The following is a 25739-nucleotide window of genomic DNA, read 5'->3' as shown; positions in this document are numbered from 1 at the left end:
CCCCGGGTTACAAATGAGTTCCGTTCCTAAGTCCGTCTTTAAGTCCAATTTGTACGTAAGTCGGAACAAGTACATCCAGTATTATTTAGCGTCAGTTAGTCAAACGTTTGTCTTAGTATATGGTATATATTTTACCTTTCTATGCATATAAAACACTTAAGAAACGTATGTATTCCAATAATTAAACCACTGCGTTGCTTAGTAATAATTGTAGCTTTCATTGGGGCAGGGCCTTTCACATGCTCCATTATTCTCACTTTATCCTTTAAAATTGTTCTGATCGTTGACTGACTGTAGCCTAACGCTTTTCCAATGACCAATGACATTTCATCTCTTTCCAAACGCTTTATTATTTCCACTTTATTTTCAATCGCGATTGCTTCCCATCAGTGGAACAGAAACACTGCAGGTGGCGGGTCCCGAGCTCTGCCAGGTATTAAGGACCACCACACTGAGACAGGTTAAATGGGACAAGTAGGGGCTGTGCTGGGTTTGGGCATTCGATCCTCCACAATATTCTGCGTGGAAATTTAAACTGGAAGTGGCAGTGTTTTTTTTACGAGGTCGAGTTGCAAGCTCGACATCAACCCGGCACAGATGGAGAGCGTGCTCGGGAGCAGTCTGTCACTGGATCGAACTTGGGAACCTCTGTTCTTGAGCCCGGCGCTGATCTCACTGCACCACCAGCCTACCGGAAAAGAGGGGTCAGGGTGAATATTGCTAAGAAAAATTTAAGCCGAATACAAAGTTACACACTCAACACAGTGTCAACGGCAATGACTTAAAATGGCGGACGGCGTTCTCCTTACTCGGTTTGTAAGTATGAGTTGTTATAAGTCGGACGTTTGTAACTCGGGGACTACCTTTAAACAAATCTGGAGCAAAGATTGGTAAATGATGTCATTGTGTGTATTTATTTTGTTATCATAATGTAGCCAGTTTGTTATCAAAGTAATTTAGTTTATTGTCAGTGTGAGCTTTTATATTTGTAGCTCTTACACTTGACAATAAAGGCTAGCTTTATTTGTCATGTGTACATTGAAACGTTCGGTGAAAGTGTTATTTACGTCAAATCAAATTAGTGAGGATTATGCTGGGCAGTCCCAAAAGAGTCCCCATGCTTCCAGCATAGCATACCCACAATTTATTAGCTGTAACCTTATGTCTTTGAAAAGTGGGGAGAAGGTGGAGCACCCATAGGAAACCCACATGGTTACGGGGGAAATGTATATACTCTTTACAGACAGTGGCGGAAACCAAAGCCCCCATCTTAAAGCTGGTGCTGTAAGGAAATTGTGCTAAACTCTATACTACCATGTCATACTGTGCCTACTCTGATTTTTGTTTAATTAATGTTCCTTGACTTCAAATCTCATTGTTTTTCTCATTCTTTCTCAAGGCACTGAGCTACAATCTATCAATGATTTTCTTTTTCGTGCTCAGTTTGACAACATCAACCTCTTCAAAGTAAGTAGTATTGATGTGCAGTGAAGAGCTCTTCTTACATTTGTTCTCGAGCTTACCCCCACTCCACTACTACTGTCCTTTCCCAGTGATGTTGATCACTTCATTTCAAGTGTTGACTCAGACTGACATTGGCTGTCTCTTATCAGGAATCAACCTATGTACTACAGTACATTGCACTAGTAAATCTATTTGTTTATCTCTCCTAAAATGCTGTTTCTCACTCTGAAATGGGGACAGCAGTAAGACAGCAGACTCGCCTCTGTTTGGCCTTGGCTGGGTGTACTAGTCAGTGTTTTATTTTCCAACCTTTGGAATATTCATAAATTTATCTTTTCTCTCGCTGTTCTAGAATTGGATTGGATGGTCTTGAGCATGCCACTTCTATGCCACATATTTATTGTACTTCTAGTTATTTTTACAACTGGCATTCCTTGAAATTGTAGCTATGCTTCAAAATACAAAAGCTACCGCTTTACAGAATCAAGTTTATTATCACTGACATACAGTATGTTGTGAAATTTGTTGTTTTGTGACAGGAGTACAGTACAGTAAACCAGTGAACAATTACTAAGAATAAAAAATATAATATAGTGCAAATGAGGAATAACAAAGTAGCATTCAAGGCTAATGGACCGTTCAAAAATCTGATGAAAGAAGCTGTTCCAAAAATGTTGAGTGTGAGCCTTCAGACTCCTGTACTACCTTCCTGATGGTAGTAATGAAAAGAGGGCATGTCCCGGGTGATGAGTGTTTTTAATGATGGAAGATATCCCTGATTGTAGAGAGACCTGTGATAAGAAACAGATTCAATCTGTCCTAAAAAAAAAAGAGACTTTCAAAATCTGAGAAAAGTTTGGTAACATGTAAGCTTTTCAAAGAGCTGCTATATGTACAATGGATTGAATAACCTCCTGTGCTTAATTATTCCGAGGTTGTAAAATATCAGCCCATTCGTAGGAAGAAAGGAAGGAAAATTTATGAATTTTCAGTCATTTGATAGATGGAATTGGGATCTCAGTACCAATCATTCCTTACCTCTTACCTCAGTACCACTGACAGGGCAATGAAATTGCTCTTGATATATTGTTGTCTTTTTTTTAATAACAGGTACAGCGTTACTATACAAAGAGTATGCTCAGTCAAAAGGTAGGTGTTTATTGATGACAGTAGGGTTATAAGTTTGTTCTCACTAAGCTTAAGTGTAACTGCATGCATAGTGCCTCTTAGGCCTATGTTTCAGCATGGGTTTAATAGTGCATCTCAGTTAAATGCCTGCCCAGAAACTGGTTGACAAGAGCCCAAAGACTCTTAAAGTGGTACAATATTGTTAATCTCCTTGGACCCTTACACTGGGAGTTGTAAACATGATAAAGATTACAGTGGTGTGATCAAGAATAGGGAGAGTTTTTGGATGAAAGTGAAAGGGGCTTTGCACTTTGAGCCATAATGATGTGCCCTACAGATATTTAATGGGGCAGTGTAGAGGGAGTTTTGCTCTAGCTACCCTTGGTGTTCACAATTTAAAGTTGCCCTTGCTTACATAAATGAAGTTCACCCTTTGTAAAGGATGATTTCAACAGGAGATGTGCTCAAAGTGAGCATTTTTGGAGGTAGGTGGCATTTTCTTTGAATCCCGTGTATGAGAGGTTTTGAGATTTTACTGAAATAGATGATGGGGTGATCAGTCTGTTTTGTTATTGCTAGTAATTGTGTTTGGCATTATACAAAAACATAAGAACTAGGAGCCATGGATTTAGCTCCACCTTTTGCACATATTTAATTAAATTTATGTCACTCTATCGTAAAATGTAATTAATGGAGTAGCCGCTACTGCTTCCCATTGTTTTCATTGAGATGTTTTACTGGCTCCCTTCTTTCCACAGCTGTTCGGGTTTGTAGAGAAGTACCAGGATTCAGCTTTAAAACCAGTCAATGCACAAAATCAGACAGCTGCTCTTGCGAATTTTCTTCAGAGTCTTAAGGAGAAATCCAGTGGTCAAGGTCAGTGACTATTCCTGAGATTTTTCTTAGGGACACGTGGCAAAACTGTGTTGTAAGCTTACTCAAGTTCTGTTGTAAATTTGCTCAAATCATTTCTGGGGTATTCTACAAGCACCTTTGCAGTCACTGTAAAGATTTCTAATGAGCGTTGCATGAATTAGTGTTCTGCAAAATTGAGTCACGTCTGCAATTTGTTTCATGAGACATATTAGTTAAAGGAAACAAATTGTTATGTTAGTAGTTCATGGTTTACCAATAGCTGCTTTTATGAATTATTCATAATTACAGTGTAAGAAAGTGAATTCTGTGAAAGCTAAGTTCTAAGTAATGTGAAGAAAACTAAGTAACTGAGTGGAATAAGACAGAAATGAAGTGACAGATTATTGGGAGCTCCAGATAAGGTTTAAATACTGGAGATATTGTTCCAGGTGGTTATCCTATGTAGGAGATCACTTTGTAAGTATTGAATAGAAAATACAAAACAGAAAGAAGTGAATTCTAAAAGATCCTGGAGGGAAGAATCATCATACTAAAAGAACAGGAGAGGAATATAGGATAGTCATCTCATTGCATTGTTTCATTCAGCCATAACATAATCAACGTAAACACGAGATTCTGCAGATGCAGGAAATCCAGAGCAACACAAACACACACAAAATGCTTTCAGAACTCAGTCAATCAGGCAGTATCTATGGGGAGGAAATAAATAATAGATGTTTCAGGCCGAAACTCTTCATCATAGCCAACATAACACCCAACATATAGAATTAATTTTTAATGAGAATGAAAACCTTTGTCATTTCTGGTTTCTCTGACTTTTTCAGTGGTTTGTTCCTGTAATTATCTGTACATCTCTGTTACCTTGCTCAGTCACTGGTGAACATGTCTTCTAATAATCCAGACTTGCTAAGGAATTTACTCCTTGATAGAAGTCTATCCTCCTAACCAAACTTTTCATCTTTGCTTTTATATTTGGATGATTATGCTTTTATGAAACACTTGGACCGTTGTTAATATTAATGCAGCTAAATTTGTACTGTGAACTCAAGTTTAATAATAATAACCCCAGATTAATAACAATAGCCCTAGGACAATTTGTAATTTGAGGGAGAGCAAACATCGTCTTCCAAGATCAGACAATTTGTTACCCTTTATTCAGACTTGCAAAGCCATTTAAGTGTATCTATCTGTAAATAAGGATATAGCATGTAGAAGTGTTCACCAGTCAGGTCACCCACCATATGATCAAAGCAAGTGAGAATGAAAAGACAGTGTTAAAAGGAGTAAGATACAAATATTGATTTGCGAGTTGTTTTGAGAAAGTTCTAGAATTCATATCAGTCTGATTTTTGTCAAATGATCTTTTTGTGTTTTTATAACCAATTTTTGAGTTTTATTTATTTTTTCAGTTAAACTCCATGAGCAGGAGGAGTCCCTGGAGAAGGAGCAGCCTCTCATGGCATCACCAATGATGCACATTGAAGGGTTTCTCTTTGCCCTTACCAGCACCAACAAGGATGGACGAGTCGTCATTCAGAAACAAGGTGGGACTCAGTGTTGGAACCAAGTGCAAATTCCATCTTTTATTAGTTTATTTAGTGTTTGCTGTTTGGTAATCATTTTCACTCCTTGCTCTGCCTCTGTCTCTTCTCAATTTGTAGCTCTCAGGGACTTACTGTTTTTCCCGTCCTCTTCTTGTCCAATCCTTCCATTGTATCCATCTTCCTTCAATTTACGTAAGCTATCTGTCCATGTTTTTTTTACAAAAGAGACCATTTCAGCTAATCAAAGTTCTGCCAGTTTACAGCACAATCCTATTCTGCTCATTCTTCCTGCAACTATTCTCCCCACAGTCCCATCAACACCCCCACATCCAGATTCTACCTCCAGCAAACTGCAGGCAGTCCGCAGTTTACGAATGAGTTCCGTTCCTGAGCCTTTCTTTAAGTTGGATTTGTACATAAGTTGCACACAGGTAGCAACTGAGGTTCTCGGTAACTGCACAGTAAACTTTGGTGAACCTCTCTGTATTAGGATCTTGCTCCTCTAACTTTGCCGTCCCTGCTTCAATGAGACGAAAGGCTTCGGCTAACTATTTTGTCGCAAACTTTTTCGGTTCCAGAGTTCCTAGGTCACAGTCTTCTTCTTCCTCAAACGTTATAACGTTAGCCTATCATTTGATGCCTTATGCTCTGGTGCACTTCTTTCCTTTTTCGAAATGTAGGTCCTTTCAGGCATTTTTTTTCCAAAATAAGCCAGTCTTGTCTACATTAAATATTTGGTCTGGCAAATAACCTCCCTCCTCTATTTTTTTTAAACATTTCAGGAAAATCACTTGCAGCACTTACATCGGTGCTCGCTGCTTCACCTTGCACTTTAATATTCTTCATCACAAGCACCTTCACTTGCTGTATATGCAGCTTTTAAATCATTGAAAAAGCTTCGAGCCTTTTCTTGTAGTAAAGTAAGGCTAATAGGAATATTACGCTGATTTTGATCGTCTAACCAAATTATCAATAGCCTTTCCATTTCAATAATCAAACCACTGCATTGCTTAGAAATAATTGTAGCTTTCATCGGGGCAAGGCCTTTCACATGCTCCATTATGCTCACTTTATCCTTTAAAATTGTTCTGATCGTTCTGACTGTAGCCTAACGCTTCTCCAATGACCAATGGCATTTGACCTTTTTCCGATCGCTTTATTATTTCCACCTTTATTTTCAACTGATCGTTCTCCTTTCCTTTGATGCATCACCAGCATTTGCATCGGATTTACACTTTGAAGATATGATTACAAGGGTAAATAAGAGAAAAATTTAAGCCAAATACAAAGTTACACACTCAGCACAGTGTTAACGGTAACATGATCCGACTTAAAATGGCGGACGGATTTCCACGAGGCAACGAACTGCTGAAGCCTCGCAATGTTTTCATGAGCGTCACAACGTAGTGTGTGTGTTCGTTACTATGAACCATTGTATTTAACTCAGATTTTCAATATAATAGGCCAGGGATGGCCAAACCGCGGCTCGCGAGCCACATGCGGCTCTTTGGCATTCAATGTGCGGCTCATGGAAATTTGTTGGTTGACCTCCTTTTTACCACGTGCTGCCATTGTGTAGAAATGCATGCGAAAGCATTTTGGCGGTAAATAGAACCATGGGAAATCCCTTGAGACTGAATTGCATCGCTCAAGATTTGGTGAGAATTGCTACGTGGTGCTGAAGACAGCGAGTTTTAAAATACACGACGTAGATCGTTAAGAAAGGAGGGAGGGAGAAAACAGAGAACTATCGACCTGTCAGCCTGACATTCGTGGTGGGGAAGATGCTAGAGTCCATTATTAAGGATGAAATAGTGGCATATCTAGATAGCAGTGATAGGATTGGGCCGAGCCAGCATGGATTTACCAAGGGTAAATTATGCTTGACTAATCTGTTGGAGTTTTTCGAGGATGTAACCAGGAAGTTAGACGGGGGAGATCCAGTGGATGTAGTGTACCTCGATTTTCAGAAGGCATTTGATAAGGACCCACATAGGAGATTGGTGGGTAAAATCAAAGCTCAGGGCATCGGGGGGAAGACATTGACATGGATAGAAAACTGGTTGGCAGATAGAAAGCAAAGGGTAGCGGTGAATGGGTGTTTCTCGGAATGGCAGGTGGTGACTAGTGGGGTGCCACAGGGCTCGGTATTGGGACCACAGCTGTTTACAATTTATGTCAACGATTTGGATGAAGGCATTGAAAATAACATCAGCAAATTTGCTGATGATACTAAGCTGGGTGGCAGTGTGACATGTGATGAGGATGTTAGGAGAATTCAGGGTGACTTGGATAGGCTGGGTGAGTGGGCAGATACTTGGCAGATGACATTTAATGTGAATAAGTGTGAGGTTATCCACTTTGGGAGTAAGAACAAGAAGGCAAATTATTATCTGAATGGTGTAGAGTTAGGTAAGGGAGAAATACAAAGAGATCTAGGAGTCCTTGTTCATCAGTCACTGAAGGTGAATGAGCAAGTGCAGCAGGCAGAGAAGAAGGCTAATGGAATGTTGGCCTTTATTACAAAGGGAATTGAGTACAAGAGCAAGGAAATCATCTTGCATTTGTACAGAGCCCTGGTGAGACCACACCTGGAGTATTGTGTGCAGTTTTGGTCTCCAGGGTTAAGAAAGGACATCCTGGCTGTAGAGGAAGTGCAGTGTAGACTCACAAGGTTAATTCCTGGGATGTCTGTACTGTCTTACGCAGAGAGGTTAGAGAGACTGGGCTTGTACACGCTGGAATTAAGGAGATTGAGAGGGGATCTGATTGAAACATATAAGATTATTAAGGGATTGGACAAGATAGAGGCAGGAAATATGTTCCAGATGCTGGGAGAGTCCAGTACCAGAGGGCATGGTTTGAGAATAAGGGGTAGGTCATTTAGGACAGAGTTAAGGAAGAACTTCTTCTCCCAGAGTTGTGGGGGTCTGGAATGCACTGCCTCGGAAGGTAGTGGAGGCCAGTTCTCTGGATGCTTTCAAGAAGGAGCTAGATAGGTATCTTATGGATAGGGGAATCAAGGGATATGGGGACAAGGCAGGAACCGGGTATTGATAGTAGTTGATCAGCCATGATCTCAAAATGGTGGTGCAGGCTCGAGGGGCCGAATGGTCTACTTCTGCACCTATTGTCTATCATTGGGCGCTGAAGGTAAAAGTAGTGCAGACGTAAATCTACATCGTTTGGCGCTCAAAAGTGTTAGTGAGTCTCGGTCCGACCTCACTCACGTCATGTACATTAACGCAGTGTAACACAGGCTGCTGAATTGTGCAGACCTAGTTGGTATACTGAAGATACAAGTTTTGTTTACAAGTGTCTGTGAAAATTTTGTGAAGGAAGATGGCGTCATCAAATTGTAAGAAATGAAAATATGAAGATGAAAACAGGCATCTTAAGCCACAGTGGGAGAAAGATTTTGCATTCACCGTTAAAGGAGGTAAATCTTTGTGTCTTATCTGCAATGTGTCATTCAGTTATTACAAAGCTAGTAATTTGAAACACCACTATGAAACAAATAACAAAAACTTTTTGGCTGATTATCCATGTAAATCCGAATTATGGAAAAACAAATTAACTGTGTTAAAATCATCTCTAAATAGCCAGCAGACACTGTTGACAACGTTCAGTAAGGAAGCCGATACGACTGAAGCTAGTTTTGTTATGTCATGGAATATTGCTCGTGCTAAACGCCCATATTCTGATGGCGAATTTGTTAAGAAGAATATAGCTGAAGTTGCAGTGTTAGATCCAAATTACACAAAACTTCTGCGACTAATAGCACAAACACCAGTTTCATGCCACACTACAGAGAGGCGTATCTCCCAGATCAGTGCTGGTGTTGCAGGCAAAATGATGTAAAGAATTCCCTTGCATTCAGCTTAGCTCTTGATGAATCTACAGACATACAAGACAACCCACAACTGGTGGTATTCATTCGTTTATGTTTCCTCTGATGTAACTGAAAGAAGAGACATTGGACTTGGTGGCATTAAAAGAAACAACTCGTGGTGTTGACATTAAAAATGTGCTTGACAGAGCCTTAACAAATGCTGATGTTCCACTGAATAAATTCGTCAGTGTTGCAACAGATAGAGCACCTGCAATGGTGGGGGAAATGCAGGATTAATTGCACTTATGAAAAGTGATCCCAGCTTTCCAGAGTTTCTCCCTGTTCATTGCATAATTCATCATGAACACCTAGCAGCCAGATACTTCAAGTATGAAAGTGGTATGAAATCTGTCCTTGAAATTATCAATTTCATACGCTTAAATGGGAAGACCCACCGCCAGTTCAAAAATTTTATTGAAGAACTGGAGCTTGAAGATAAACCCAGTGATGTCTCGTTGTGAGGTGGCTGACAACCAGCAATGTCTTTAGTAGGTTTGTGGGTCTGTCGGAGCCTATTATTACCTTTCTTAAAGAAAATGATGAATGAATGCAAGATCGGATGTTCCTTACTGATATAATGAATCAGCTAAAAACTCTTAACTTGGCACTCTAGGGGAAGGATAAGATTGTTTCTGATCTTACTCAGACAATTTTCAGCTTTCAGAATAAAATAAGAATTTTTCAAAGAGATATATTGTCAAGAAACTTAATTCACTTTCCCAATCTCAGTAGGAGAGTAAATACAGTCCCTGATACTGAAATAAAAGATCACAAACTGGAAGAATACAAAAATAAATTACAAGGACTGCTTGATAATGTCCTAGCCGGGTTTGATGACTTGCAGAAGTTGAAGCCCTGCTTCACCTTTCTTGTAAATCCATTCATGGTTGATGTGGTCAATGATGGTTGTCCAATTCTCAAACCTCTGGTTACAGGATCATCTGCTGTGGAAATGAAACTAATGGAATTACAGGAGGACCTGGGTCTAAAGATGATCCATAAATCCCAGTCTACAACTGAGTTCTGGAAACAAATTTCAGAAATAAAATATCCTGAACTGAAGAAAACTAGTGTGCGACTCATCTCAATTTTCAGCACAACATACTGCTGTGAATCACTGTACTCTGTATTGAAGTTTGTCGTCAAAGCATCGTGCAATCCTTACAAATTAACACCTGACGGAGCTAATTTGTACAGCCTTGACAACATATCAGCCGGATTTTCAACAACTCTCAGCCAAGATGGTGACCCATAAGACCTCTACTGGCAGTAAATAGCAGCTTTAATAGCCTGATAATTGTAGCATTGTCTGTTTATGTCGTAAAAATATATGTACATTATGATTACTGAAACTAATACAAATTAACAGGTTAAAAAACTACATGCATGAATAAATATTGTGTACATGTATTTCTTAACATTTTTATAAAATTTTTGTAACAAAATGTGTATGTAACAATAAAAACGTGTGCAAATTTTGTTCGTGTCTTGCGGCTCTGAAACATCTGAAGTTAATCATATGTAGCTCTTAAATTAAGTAAGTTTGGCCACCCCTGTAATAGGCTTTGTGGCAGGCCATTTGTAAGTACGAGTTGTTCGTAAGTCGGACATTCGTGACTCAGGGACTGCCTGTCGTGAATTAGCCTACTAATCTGCACATCCTTGGGATGTGGGTGGCAGCTGAAGCACTCGGAGAAATCCCACCCAGTCACAGGGAGAACATGCAGACTCCACACAGGCAACATCAGAGGCTGCTGTTGAACATGAGTCGCTGGAGTTGAGGCAGCAGCTCTACTTGATGCCACTGTTCTGAGGTCTTACCTGTTTATCCCTGATGACATGGTCAGTTTTCACAACTGACCAATCCTTAAGACAGATTGTTGTCTTGTTCATTTGGGGTTAGTGCACAAGTTGATAACTACAGTTCATACATGCTGGCAACAATTTCACACTCTCACTCTCTTTTTTGAAGGCACTGGTCAGCTGGAGCTGTGGCTGGTCTTCTGCCACACTGGGTCCCTTCTCACTCAGGTTTCTGGTTTATGTATTCTGGCAAAGGCCAACACAATCACATTTGCAAAGAAGCACTTTCTCAAGTCTAAGGGCAGCCCTGTAACTAGTGGTAGTGTTCCACTTTGTGCACTATCTAAGAGTCAAATCCGTGAACTGAGGATTCTATCCGCTACCATCTGTGGTTCAAATGGATTGCACTTCTCCCCTCTGAATGAGAAGGTGGTGGAATCAGATTTGATGTCCAGGGTTTGAGGGAATTGTAGGCCCAGTATGGAATGGGATTTAGATCTGCTTGTTTGTGGGAATGTCTGAAATAACTGAGGGGTGGCAGGCAGCTCTGATCTGATTAGCAATTCTATCTTGAGCAAGTGGATCAGAACTAGTTCAATGCAGATCCTCCTTGGGAAGCAAATGCCCAAGTTGAAGAATATTGCACATATGAATGAACATTTGGGAGACTGGCTGGATGAATAGGGATGGGTTTGCCAGCTGCTGCAGGCACCTTCTGCCAGGTGAGAAGGGGTCATTTCTGCATGTCTTCTCTCCCCACTGGAACAATCAGGAGTTGGGTGGAACTACGCAGAGCTGGGAGCACTAAGCAGATTTTCACACACTAAGACCAGTTGGCTGCCGCTCTTTGCATACCCACTTGTTCTCCTATTGCAGCTGTTTCTGAGATCCTCTCCCACGCACTGCTTTGCTTCATTTCCGACTTAGGAACAGCTTGTGTTACAAATAGTTCTCAGGAACAGAACCCTGTCATATCCTGGGGACCGGCTGTATATTATTTATTTCACAGTTGCTTTTTGTAAGATGTTGTCTCGTGTTCTGTACAAGCACAAGCTGAAAGATCACATGGAGCTGGTGTTCAAAATAACAGGCTATTTATTTAAAAACTGATGCACACCAGGAGACCAGTCAAAGCTAATCTAGCTGAGCATGAATTTGGTACAGCATTTACATTCTCAGTTGGCAAGATTACCAGTAAAGCTCCATTTTGATAAGAGAATGGTGTCTACAGAAATTAAGTTGCAGAGTAGGTCCTGATTACAAAATAAAATGATTACCCACAGGTCTACACCATGATAGCGTAGCATTTAGCAGAATGCTATTACAATTCGGGATGTCAGTGTTCAATTCTGGCACCATCTGTAAAAGTTTGTACTTTCTCCTTGTGACTATGGGTTTTCTCTGGGTGATGTTATGGCTTTCACCCACAATCCAAAGTTGTACTGGTTAGTATGCTAATTAGTCATTATAAATTGTCCTGTGATTAGACTAGTGTTCAATAGGTGGGTTGCAGGGCTCATTGGGCCAGAAGACCCTGTTCCACCCTGTGTCTCTAATAAATATAGTTTTCTATTGCAACAGTCGGTTGCTATTACACAATAAGTGAAGTTTCTGAAACCTGGATGTAGTTGCCATTGCATTCTGTGTCTCTATTTTTAGGCTTTATTTGTGGTTTCGTTACCACATAAGCACAAGCCACATCTCTATTTACCAGTTATTAACCCTCACTATTCTCCCTACAACTATCTGTTATTACGCTTCAGAGAAACCCATTATATCATAGGGAATGATCACAGTTCTGATTAAATTCAGGTCTTTTCAAGTTTAGTTTGATCATTTGAATGGTTGACTATGGCCTTCACTGTGACATCCCCTGATTCCCATTTATTTTCCACCACCCAGAGCTCTCAATGGTGGAGAGTAAAATATTAACTTGTTTCTGCTACCTATCGGCATCTAAATCCAATGCCTTAGTTATAGACTCTGAAACCAAACCAAATGACAGATGTGGTCAAGCAACATTATGCCCTGGTTTGATTCAATCTTATACTTGCTCTGTCTATCCCCTAGGTATGGTATCTCAGAGCAGCCTGAAGTTCCTGCTGCTGAACCCAGCTGTCCACTTTGCTGAGATAGTGAAGGAGAGTCGAGCGGTGGTCATCGCTGGAGGCACAATGCAACCGGTAATTCTTCCTGATGTCACATGGGTGGTGTTTTGGTTTAGTGAGATTTTACCACCTCTCCAATTTGGTTTTCAGTTTACTTAATTCCATTGGGGAGAACTGAGCCAAACCATTTTGCTCCTTCACTGTGTAGATATTCTTAGCTGATCCATCCAGTGAGGGGAAAATCATTCTACATTCTAGCTCCCTATCAATATCCAGGAATTCTGCATGTCTGATATGCAAGTTTGTGTGCATGTGTGGTAACATGTTAGTCCATCACCAGTTTTGACTATAATGCCCTCCTGGTTGATTATAGATATGTTCAAATGCTTCTCCGAATGCTTTCAAAATAGCTACAGTAACATATGGCTTTATATCCAAGTTTCATCTTCCTCTCCCACCAGCCACTACCCCTCCAAACAATATATATTGTTATTGACATGCAAATATCTTAGATAATTGTCTTGTTTTGGGTTTGTGCTGGATACTATTCTCTGTTCTGTAAGAGCATAAGACATAAGAACAGAATTAAGCCATTCGGTCCATTAAGTCTGCCTTGCGATTCAATCATGGCTCATTCATTTTTCCTCTCAACCCTATTCTACCTTTCCCCATAACCATTGATGTCCTTACGAATCAAGAACCTATTTAAATATACCTAGTAACTTGGCCTCCATGGCTGCCAGTCTCAATTAATTTCACAGATTCACCACCCTCTGGCTAAAGAAATTCCTCCTTATCTCCATTCTGAAGTGGGGTCCTTCTATTCTGAAGCTGTGGCCTCTGCTTCTATCCTCTCCATGTAGGCTTTTCAGTATTCGATAGGTTTCAATGTGATCCCCCTGTACACACAGTTTTGTTCAGGTTCTATGAGTCTTGCATTATATGGTGCACTCTTACCATCTGAGCAGCATAAGTATCTCCCGTATCTGAGGTGTCCTGCCTATATGTGGCACCAATCTGTAGATGTGTTGAGATTTCATCTCTGGGAGCACTGAAACCATTATTCTCAGCCCCTGATATTATACAACTTCGGGCTGAACCATTTTGGGGAGCTATTACAGGCATAATGAGCCGGATCTTCTCCATTCTTTCAAAGAAAACAGCATTTACATTATGTCACCTACCCGTAATTCTTGCCACATTCTTGTGCACAAGTATTGTACCACAACTACTACAACTGGCCAATTATGCTGATCCTAACTAACCGAAATGAGCTTCTTGTACCATCAAGGTATTAAATAACCTTCATTTTTCTTAAACTCCACTGTAACCTTACCCCTGCAATTCACGAAGTTTTCCAGTTCCAGCTGTGACCCATTGCCTTCCTGACATTTTGTTCTTCATCACTGCTGACATATAAATGTCAGCAAATCTGGTTGATGTCACTATGCTTTCATTTCTTTCTCAACAGATTTCAGATTGGTAATTGGTCATTAGCATTAATATAGTTCACTTCAATGATAAAATCCTTATTTTTTTAGATACATAGCAGGAAACTAAGGATTTTACAACTTTTCCAAAGTACAATGAGATATGCAGGAAGAAGTTCTAAGATGTAAGGATTAGGAAAGGGAAAAGGCCATTCAGCATTTTGACCTTTTTCTACTATTCTGTATTGTGGTTGCTATTTGGCCTTAACTCCCCTCCCCTTTTCCCTATAAATGTCAATTTCAGAGCCCACCCCACTTCCAAAATTCTATTTCGATCTAAATGTTCAATCATTGTTTTCTTGAGATATAAAATTCTAAAAATTCTCAACCTCAGACAAGAAATTCCTCCTCTGTCTTTAAAAACGACTCCATCGGGGAAGGTGTCCATTTTTCACTTACCCTGTTAAGCCTCCTCAGAGAATCTATGTATTTTAATTGGAGGCCCAGTCTTCTCTCTTTCCCACATTAAATAAATCATGTTGGTGAAACTTTGCTGCTCAGCCTTTAATATTAGCATTTGTAGAAGGCTGGTTAATGGGCAGAAAATGGTAACAATAAATGTCATTTTTAGTTAGAAATCCTTAAAGTGGGATGCTCCAGGGCTCTGTGCTGGGTTTTAAATAAAAAGACCAAAACTACAGGCATTACTTCAGATTAGGCAGAATTTCTCACTAAGTACCTCCTTTAGAAATAAAGACTAACGTTGCAGTACCCCCCCTTAATTGTTATACCTTCATGTTAACTTTCTGTATCTTACATGAACCTCAATGGCAAATCATTTAATAGTCTCACTATCTTTGTGATATTCTGTTCTTCCATTTTTCCTTCCAAAGGAATTATGCAATCCTAGTCAGTTTCCAGTGTCAGAAAAATCCAAAACATTACAGTAGGTCACTTCATCTAATTTATTCAGATTGATTGTAAATGGAAGTTCCAGAGCTGATTCTCTGAGACCTCTCATTATTATAACTCACTAAATTGAAAATGATTTATTTATCCTTGTTTTGTTTTCTGGCTGTATATCAATCTGCTGTCCATGTTGCCCTCACTTCCGTGAAACTTTTATCGTCTGCAGTAACCTTTGAATAATGGAAGCTTTTCAACAATTCAAATCTACTAAATCTACTGGTTCTGCTTCGTCCACCCCTTCTAATTACATCCTCAGTTCGATAAATTTAAACATTACTTTGGAAATCCTATAGATTACTCCACCATATGTTCTGCTTTTGTTCTTCTCCTATCTTCACACAAGCTAATCATACCTGATGGAGCTCTACGTCCATTCCACCAACCTTTCTGAAATATGTAATCTTTGGAATATTCAGTTCCCACCTATGGTTATCTTGCAGTTGCTTTTCTATTAGATTGAACACTTTTAATTCTAATATCTAAGAGTGCTTTTTTTAATGTTTACTTTGGAAATCTGAAATAAAGCAAAGTACTGGAAATACATGGCAGGCTAAGTGTCTGTAGATGGTTAACTGAGAAATTATTTATCATTTCTGTTGGCCTATTTGTGCAACAATTTGCCCATCCATTATGAATATGAAACCCCCTTTTACTGGGCATCTCTGGAAAACTGGCTCGCTAGGCCCCTCGCTAACAGCCACTGGTTCCGCGGAGATAAACCCATCTTTCTCCGGCTTCATCCGTCTAGGGTGTATACAACATTGGTCCTGCCATCTCCGAGAGGTTGGGATGTCTCACCCACCCAAACCCCAGTTTGTGTGAATGCTGTGTGTTTTACTGCCCCCAGCAAGAAATAATAGGTCATGCACTGCATACAGTTAAAAGAAGTATATTTAAGAATGTTAATTTAAGCAAACAGTTACAGTACTCTAAATAAAGCAGTTACATCTAATTTATACTGAGAATAGACAAAAGGAAATATAGCAATAACGGTATTACTTGGCTCCATTTGAGGTTCTCAGTACTTAACTGGAAAGGTGTGAAGATACTTTATGATTTAGGAATAAATTGTTCTGTTTCCATTATTGATCTCTTGCAAAGGGTCAAAGCCATGATGTTGAATATCATTTGGGCTAGTAAGAGTAGGAAAGAAGAGATAAAATCAGAAGGCATCATTTTTGAGGAAGCAAAGGTATGAGGAAACAAATGAGGGATTTGAGCAGTTGCACACCATTGTCATGAGAGTGAGGTCCAATAGGCAATTATAGCAGTACAGGGAAATAAACCTGTTACACTCTCATAATCTCCACGGTATTTCCAATTCTTTCACCAGGTGGCAGAATTCAAAGACCAGCTCCTGTTCACTTCGGGCGTGTCTGCAGACAGAGTGGTGGAATTTTCCTGTGGTGAGTCCAGGCTGAGTCCTGCCCGTGCCTTAATAATATTATAGTAACTGATTTGTTACCCTCTTTCTGAACACAGAGAGGGAGAGGAAGGTGCATCTTTTACAGCTTTACTTCAGATCGGAGTCACTGATTTCACTAAGCAACGATTTTATACAAGGGAATATGACACTGCTAATGAGTAACAGCCTCTGCCATCCACAATACTGTATGCACTTCAAGAGGAAAATTTCACCCCACCCCAATTCCTTCTTGATGCTTTTAATATTGCATCCAAAGTAACAGCTGCATTTACAAACAAAGCTTTCTCTTTGTTCATTTAGACTTGTGCTTTACTGGCCATTCTTTACCTTTGTACAGTGTCTATGGTTTGTCCTTTCACATTTTGTTAAACCATTTTGTAGTCCAGCAATCTAATACTAAAAAAAATCACCTAAAATGACAAGGTCTAATTACACCAAAAGACCAACTCTGTTGCCTAACCATATGCATCACTTTCTCTGAGCAGTGCAGTGGTGACTGATCTGCACATCAGACTCTTGAAACAACACTCTTCTGAATCATGTTGTGAGGTAAGGTTACCAGGTGGACAGAGGAAAGGATTCAAGGATGTGCTCAATGGTGCCCTGAAGTGCCAAATCCCAGAAACTCCAGGGAATCCAGGAGCCATAACTGCTCAGTGGAAAAAGGGCCTGAGGGATGTAATGGAGAACCTGAAGATTATGCATTAGGAGGACGCTGAAGGCCTGCTTAAGTAGTGAAAGAAGTGCATCACCACAATGGCTTCGTCAACCAACTTAGAACCACAAAACTGGAGTGGCCTTGATTCTGGAATTGTTGAAGTCACTCACCCCTGGCCGCACCTCCCCCCCACCCCAAGCCTGCAATTAAACTGTAGTCCACGATCAACAGCCTTGAAGTGGGCTATCCTGAGGTCTTCTTCATCATAGCCAACGTCTTCAACCACGCCAACTTCTAGAGTGTATCACCAAAATACTACCAGAGGATCTCCTGTCCCACCACAGTCAAACACCCTTGATCATAACTATGCAACCAGCAAAGGTGCCTATTAAACACCCCTCTCCCACCACCAGGCTTTGCTAAGTCACACCACCAGAATAAACAGTAGCTGAAACTAGAGGATCGGTACAAGAAGTTGTCCAGTGCTGGTTTAAAGAGATAGATGAGATTCTGTACAACTGTTTGAGTTGGTAGACTGGTCAGTTTGAAAGACTGAACAGCAGGTCTAGATATGCATGTCACCTTCATCAGTAGGTGTGTTGAGGATCCTACCTTCTTTAAGAAGATCACCGTCGTTCTGGTACCTAAGAAAAGCAATGTATCGTGCATTAATGACTACTGCACAACAAATCTGGTATCAAAGAAGTTGATCTGGGTGTTTCCAAGCCAGAAACCATGGATGAATCAATAGGTATTGGTCTGTCCCAGGATTGAATGCCCTTTGCAAGCAGATCACTAGGGCCCGTCAGTCAGCGTGCCTGGAGTTCTGGTTTCTGTATTCAGCTAGTCTAGGGGTTGATACCAAAGATCAGAGCCTGAAAGTCGATTGGTAATTGGGAAGTTAAAGCCCAATTGTTGAAACCTGGATCTGGAAATTGGAGGCCTATCCAGGACTTGTCTGTGTGTGGATGGGAGGGAGAAGGAAGGAAGGGGGCTTGTTTCTGCTGATGTTTTGTTGCTTGTGTTCTGTGTTATTCTGCTGAGCATTGTGGGCATGCTATGTTGGCACTGGAATGCGTGGCGACAGTTGCAGGCAGCCCTCAGCATATCAGAAGGTGTGTTAATGCAAACGTCACATTTCGCTGTATGTTTCCATGTACATAACAAGACAACTGCGCTGCTCCAAAGAGCACTATACGAGGTTGTTGTTACCCTCGGCCTTTAGGCTGTATGATGAGTCAACCTATAGCCGGGGAAGTGATGACCCCCCCCCCCCCCCTCCTGTTACATGTAACTTGCTTGTTATTCTTTCTTACTTCCCTTCTAACCTTTGTATATCTGTGTACTTGTAATGCTACTGTGACACTAATTTTCTTTGGGATCAATAAGCTATCTATCTCTCTGTCTATCTTTCTAAATAAATCTCATTCTGAATCTGGATCAACAACCTGTCCTGGTTCATCCACATTGATGCCACAACCAAGAAAGCTCACCAATGCATTTACTTCCTCAGAAAGCTAAAGAAATTTGGCTGCAAGAAACAGCAAAGAGTTGTGGATGCAGTTTCAGCATGACAGGAATCATCTTCTCTCAAAGACTGTCTACACTTCTCACTTCCTCAGTAAAGCAGTCAGCTTAATCAAAGACTCCACTCACCTTGGTCTTTTACTTTTCTCCCTCCTCCCAGCGAGCAGCAGATTTGAAAGCCTAAAAGTACATACCATCAGGCTCAAGGACAGTTAAGGAACAGTTCCCTAATATGATACGTTGCACTCTCGATCTCACAATTTATCTCATTGTGACCTTGCACCTTATTGTCTACCTGTACTGCACTTTTTTTGTAATGTTTACACTTGGATTCTGTTATGTTTTGCTTTAAACTACCTCAGTGCAATGCTCATTACCTCAGTGTAATGAAGTGAACTGTATGAACAGCAATGCAAGACAAGTTTTCATTGTACCTCAGTACATGTGACATTAACATAGTTCACATAACCCTTTATCAGGCCAGTGATCGGAAATTTGGTGATTGTGGCGACCCACTTCCCAGCGCACTCGAACCGGCTCACAAAGCGGCGCGCACCGGCATTGAGGCAGGTCCCAAAGAGGGCACCAAGCCTGCTTCACCAGCAAGGGGAAAAGCCCGCGTGCGGGACGGGACTGTGAATATGCATTCCCGGGGAGGGCAGGATCAGGAAGGCTTTAAAGTGAGGCCACAAAGTTTGAATAAACCTCTTTTGTAACTGCAGCTCACCGACTCCGTGTCGTTATTGCAGCGCTGCGTGTAGCACACCGCTACAATTGGTGACCCTGACAGCCCAAACGATATTTGGACCGGAGATGAACGACACCGCATCTGTTCATGCAGTTTCGTTAAAACTGCCAAGCTTCTGGACGCTGCGACCTCACCTATGGTTCCAGCAAGCAGAAGTCCAATTCTACATTCGGCAGATAACCTCGGATGCCACATGTTACTACTACGTGGTGAGCTCCCTCGACTAGGAGACAGCTGCCCAGGTTGAGGAGTTCATACAATCGCCCCCAGCGGATGGCAAATACACAGAATTCAAAGCCTTGCTCATAAGGACTTTCGGACTCTCACGGCACGAGCGAGCTGCCCGCTTACTGCACCTGGATGGTTTGGGGGACAGGCCACTATCGGCTTTGATGAATGAGATGCTGTCCCTGGCTGGAGGTCACAAGCCCTGCCTCATGTTTGAGCAGGCATTCCTGGAGCGGCTGCCCGAGGATATACGCCTGCTGCTGTCCAACGCGGATTTCAGCGACCCACAGAAGGTGGCGGCCTGGGCGGACGTGCTGTGGAAAGCCAAGAAGGAGAATGGGGTGTCCGTCACACAGATCACCAGGCCAAGCTCCCAGCAGCAAACCAGACCAGGCCTGGCCGCAGAGCCCACTAACCCCAGAGGCAGGGGTGAGGAGACCAATGAACGATGGTGTTTCTACCACCAGCGGTGGGGCGCAGAAGCCCACCGCTGTAGCCTGCCCTGCAAGTTCCCGGGAAACGCCAGGGCCAGCCTCCTGTATGTCTGGGACAAGCAGTCGGGACGCCGCTTTTTGGTCAACACCAGAGCTGAGATCAGCGTCTTACCTCCGATGAGTTACAACACCTGCAACAGAGAACCGGGTCCCACCCTGAGGGCCGCGAACGGCAGCACAGTAAGGACCTACAGCACCCGTACGATGCGGCTACAGTTCGGCTCCAGCCAGTTCACGTGGGACTTCACATTGGCCGCTGTAGCCCAACCGCTCCTGGGCGCGGATTTTTTGCGAGCTCACAGCCTACTGGTCAACCTGCCCAGGAAGAGACTGGTCCACGCCGAGACCTTTCAAACGTTCTCCCTGGGTGAAGCCCAGTTGCCGGCCCCACACCTAGACTCCATCACACTGTCCGACAACGACTTCTCCAGAGTCCTGGCAGATTTCCCATCGGTTCTGGCACCGCAGTTCACGGCAGCCATGCCCAGACACGGCGCACAGCACCACATCCCGACACAAGGACCACCTCTCCACGCCCGTGCTTGAAGGCTTCCCCCGGACAAGCTCCGGCTGGCGATGGAGGAATTGGGGATCATACAGCGGTCTGACAGCCCATGGGCCTCCCCCCTGCACATGGTGCCCAAAGCAACAGGGGGCTGGAGACCATGCGGTGACTACCGCAGGCTGAACGAGGCTACAACACCGGACCGCTACCTTGTGCCGCACATTCAGGACTTTGCAGCAAGCCTGCACGATGCACGGATCTTCTCCAAGGTAGACCTTGTCCGGGGATACCATCAAATCCCGATGCATCTGAACTACGTCCCCAAATGGCACTCATCACCTCGTTCGGCCTTTTCAAGTTCCTCCGCATGCCGTTCAGCCTAAAGAATGCCGCACAGACGTTTCAGCAGTTAATGGATGCGGTGGGACGCGACCTGGACTTCGCTTTCATCTATTTGGATGACATCCTCATAGCCAGCAGCAGTCATCAGGAGCATCTGTCCCACCTCCGTCAACTCTACGCCCGACTGAGTGAATACGGCCTGACAATCAACCCGGCCAAGTGCCAGTTCGGGCTCGACACCATCGACTTCCTGGGCCACAGGATTACTAAAGACGGGGCAACCCCTCTACCCGCCAAGGTAGACGCGGTCCGCCATTTCCCCCAACCCAACACAATCAAAGGCCTTCAGGAATTCGTGGGTATGGTGAATTTCTACCACCACTTCCTCCCTTCAGCTGCCCGAATCATGCGCCCCCTATTCGCCCTGATGTCGGGTAAGGGCAAGGACATTACCTGGGATGAGGAGTCCGCCGCCGCTTTCGTTAAAGCCTTGGCAAACACCGCGATGCTAGTGCACCCCAGAACGGACGTCCCTACCGCCCTCACAGTGGACGCATCCAACACGGCAGTCGGTAGAATGCTGGAACAACTCATCGAGGGTCGCTGGCAACCCCTGGCGTTTTTCAGCAAACACCTATGACCACCCGAGCTCAAATACAGTGCTTTCGACGGGGACCTGTTGGCGCTATACCTGGCAATCCGGCATTTCAGGTACTTCTTAGAAGGTAGGCCCTTCACTGCGTTCACGGAAAACAAACCGCTTACCTTTGCATTCACGAAAGCATCCGACCCCTGGTTGTCCTGCCAGCAGCAACATCTGTCCTACATCTCCGAATACACGACGGATGTCCGGCATGTCTCGGGAAAGGACAATGTTGTGGCGGACGCCTTCTCCCGCCCTAACATCCAAGCCCTGTCCCAGGGGGTAGACTGTGAAGCACTGGCGGAGGCGTAGCAGGCAGACGAGGAGATCCCTAGTTACAGGACTGCAGTCTCCGGTTTGCAGCTCCAGGACCTCCCCAAAGGCCCAGGTGAGAGGACCCTACTCTGTGACGTCACCACTGGCCAACCCCACCCCATCGTTCCGGCAGCCCGGCGGCAGCGTGTTTTCAACTCCATTCACAACTTAGCGCACCTCTCCATCAGGACAACCGTCCGGATGGTAGCCAACAGGTTCGTTTGGCACGGACTCCACAAGCAGGTCAGTGAATGGACCAGAAAGTGCATGCACTGCCAAACAGCCAAGGTGCAGCGGCACACCAAAGCCCCGCCGCAGCAGTTCCACCCCACCCGCCAGCGTTTCGACCACATTCATGTGGATATCGTGGGCCCCCTACCAGTGTCGTGAGGAGCGCGGCACCTCCTGACTATCGTTGACCGGTTCACAAGATGGCCAGAGGCGGTCCCGCTCACCGACACCACCTCTGAATCTTGCACCCGGGCACTGATTGCCACCTGGGTATCTCGCTTTGGTGTACCGGCCCACATTACCTCCGACAGAGGCGCCCAGTTCACCTCCAGCCTGTGGTCAGCTATGGCCAGCCTTTTGGGGACACAGCTGCCCCACACAACTGCCTACCACCCACAGTTGAACGGACTAGTGGAGCGTTTCCACCGTCACCGGAAGTCAGCTCTCATGGCCCACCTCAAAGGGCCTAACTCCCGAGCTCCCCTGGGTCCTGCTTGGAATCCACACGGCACCCAAAGAGGATCTGCACACCTCGTCGGCCGAGTTGGTGTACGGCGCACCCCTGGTCATCCCAGGAGAGTTCATACCAGCCCCAAGGGGGCAAGAGGAAGAACCCGCAGCAGTCCTGGGCAGACTACGCGAGAGGCTCGGTAACCTGGCCCCCATACCCACTTCATAGCATGGGCAGAACTCAACCTGCGTACCCAAAGACCTGCAGAACTGTAAGTTCGTTTTTGTACGACGGGGCAGACATCGAGCACCCACTACAGCGGCCCTACGAAGGGCCGTTTACGGTGATCAGAAACAACGGGTCCACATTTGTGCTGGACATTGGGGGGAAGAGGAGGTTTTCACGGTGGACTGACTCAAACCGGCCCATGTGGACTTGGCGCAGCTGGTCGAGATTCTGGCACTGCGGCGCAGAGGCAGACCTCCCAAACAGGGTCCAACCCAGACTGTGGACATTGGGGGGTGTATCGCCGGTTCTGGGGTGGGGGGGGGGGGGTGTTATGTGGCGACCCACTTCCCAGCGCACTCGAACCGGCTCACAAAGCGGCGCGCGCCGGCATTGAGGCCGGTCCCAAAGAGGGCGCCAAGCCCGCTTCACCAGCAAGGGGAAAAGCCCGCGCGTGGGACGGGATTGTGAATACGCACCCCCTACAGCATTCCCGCCCGGGGAGGGCGGGATCAGGAAGGCTTTAAAGTGAGGCCGCGAAGTTTGAATAAACCTTTTTTGTAACTGCAGCTCACCGACTCTGTGTCGTTATTGCAGCGCTGCATGTAGCACACCGCTACATGATCAAATCTTGCCACTATCTTTAAGTTCTTCCCGTGACTGTGCAGGTTTTGTCGCACATTCTAAGATGTACAGGTTAGGGTTACTGCTTTGTGGTCAGCTATGTTGTTTCCAAGAGCATGCTGACAATTGTCTGCCCGCAGCACATCCTCAGATGATGTTGGTCTTGATGAAAATGATGAATTTTGCTGTTTCTTTCAATGTGTGTATAACAAATAAAACTAATCTTTAATAAACTAATTTACCATTTAACCAAGGTCTTCAACTGTGCAGAGTATATTTAGTTTTAATGATCTTTGCAGTGCTACTCAATTGCAACAGTAATATTAAAATACATTAAAATCGTTCTTCCATTGTTTAAGCTACTTGTTGTTAATTGTTCCTGCTCCTGTTGAGATATCCAGAGATGCAGAAATCAGTGCTGTAGCCTCCTATCAAGCAATGAGTGACTCTTGTTTTGCATGTGTTAAAACCATGGTGTGTACATGTTGAGATGCAAATGAAAGAGTTTATCATTGACATGAATATTTTCTCTACATGATCAAATCTTGCCACTATCTTTAAGTTCTCCCCGTGACTGTGCAGGTTTCGTCGCACATTCTAAGATGTACAGGTTAGGGTTACTGCTTTGTGGTCAGCTATGTTGTTTCCAAGAGCATGCTGACAATTGTCTGCCCGCAGCACATCCTCAGATGATGTGGAGATGTGGAGAAAGCGAACCAGCTGAACAACTTCTTCAATAGGTTCGACAGCACAATCTCATCCTCACCGCAGAACTCCACACCAGGCTTGTCTTTCTACTCGTCCTCCCTCTTACTTCCCTCACAGGAAAATAGCCACTCACAGGAGACCTTGCCCACGCCCAGGATTACGGCTGCACAGGTGGAAGGTCAACTGAGGAAGATCTGTACCAGCAAGGCGGCTGGACCGGATGGAGTTTCCCCACGATTACTGAGGGCCTGTGCGACTGAGCTGGGAGAACCACTACAGCGCATCTTCAACATGAGCCTGGAGCAGAGAAGAGTACCCAGACAGTGGAAAACATCCTGTATTGTCCCGGTACCGAAGAAACCACAACCAACGGAGTTGAATGACTTCATACCTGTTGCCTTGACGTCGCACGTGATGAAGACCATGGAGCGGCTGATAATACAGAATCTGAGGCCACAAACCAGGCACGCCCGGGATCCTCTTCAGTTTGCGTATAAGGAGAAGGTGGGAGTGGAGGATGCTATCACGTAATTGCTGCACAAATCCCTCTCTCACCTAGATGGGGTCAGTGGTGCTGTGAGGATTACATTCCTGGACTTCTCTAGTGCCTTTAACACCATCCAGCCCAAGATCTTAAGGCACAAACTAACGGAGATGGGAGTAGATTCTCACATGGTGGATTGGATAGTGGACTACTTGACAGATAGACCTCAGTATGTGCGGTTGGGAGACTGTAGGTCTGACACGGTGGTCAGCAGCACATGAGCGCCGCAGGGGACCGTGCGCTCTCTGGTCCTGTTCACCCTGTACACATCAGACTTCCAATATAACTCGGAGTCCTGCCATGTGCAGAAGTTCGCTGATGATACGGCCATAGTGGGGTGTGTCAGGAATGGACAGGAGGAAGAGTATAGGAAACTGATACAGGACTTTGTGATATGGTGCAACTCAAACTACCTGCATCTCAATATCACCAAGACAAAGGAGATGGTGGTGGACTTTAGGAGATCTAGGCCTCATATGGAGCCAGTGATCATTAATGGAGAATGTGTGGAGCAGGTTAAGACCTACAAGTATCTGGGAGTACAGTTAGACGAGAAGCTAGACTGGACTGCCAACACAGATGCCTTGTGCAGGAAGGCACAGAGCCGACTGTACTTCCTTAGAAAGTTGGCGTCATTCAATGTCTGTAGTGAGATGCTGAAGATGTTCTATAGGTCAGTTGTGGAGAGCGCCCTCTTCTTTGTGGTGGCGTGTTGGGGAGGCAGCATTAAGAAGAGGCATGCCTCACGTCTTAATAAGCTGGTAAGGAAGGCGGGCTCTGTCGTGGGCAAAGTACTGGAGAGTATAACATCGGTAGCAGAGGGAAGGGCGCTGAGTAGGCTACGGTCAATTATGGA

The 25739-nt window shown here is 43.9% G+C and overlaps 1 protein-coding gene across 2 annotated transcripts in view; it reads left to right on the top strand.

The window, feature by feature from the left end:
* The window catches only part of ddx11 (DEAD/H (Asp-Glu-Ala-Asp/His) box helicase 11), a 113036-nt gene that overhangs the window by 66427 nt on the left and 20870 nt on the right, over positions 1-25739 (top strand). For both annotated transcript variants that reach the window (XM_073058922.1, XM_073058923.1), the window contains 6 exons: positions 1400-1467; positions 2575-2613; positions 3351-3468; positions 4878-5012; positions 12778-12890; positions 16548-16620. In XM_073058922.1, the coding sequence (XP_072915023.1) occupies positions 1400-1467; positions 2575-2613; positions 3351-3468; positions 4878-5012; positions 12778-12890; positions 16548-16620 (546 nt within the window). The remainder of the gene's footprint in view (positions 1-1399; positions 1468-2574; positions 2614-3350; positions 3469-4877; positions 5013-12777; positions 12891-16547; positions 16621-25739) is intronic.

The sequence above is a fragment of the Hemitrygon akajei genome, chromosome 10, assembly GCF_048418815.1.
Source record: "Hemitrygon akajei chromosome 10, sHemAka1.3, whole genome shotgun sequence".
NCBI classification, from domain to species: Eukaryota; Metazoa; Chordata; class Chondrichthyes; order Myliobatiformes; family Dasyatidae; genus Hemitrygon; species Hemitrygon akajei.
Note: the sequence above shows the minus strand (reverse complement) of the source record. Positions and strands in the feature narration are given on the sequence as shown.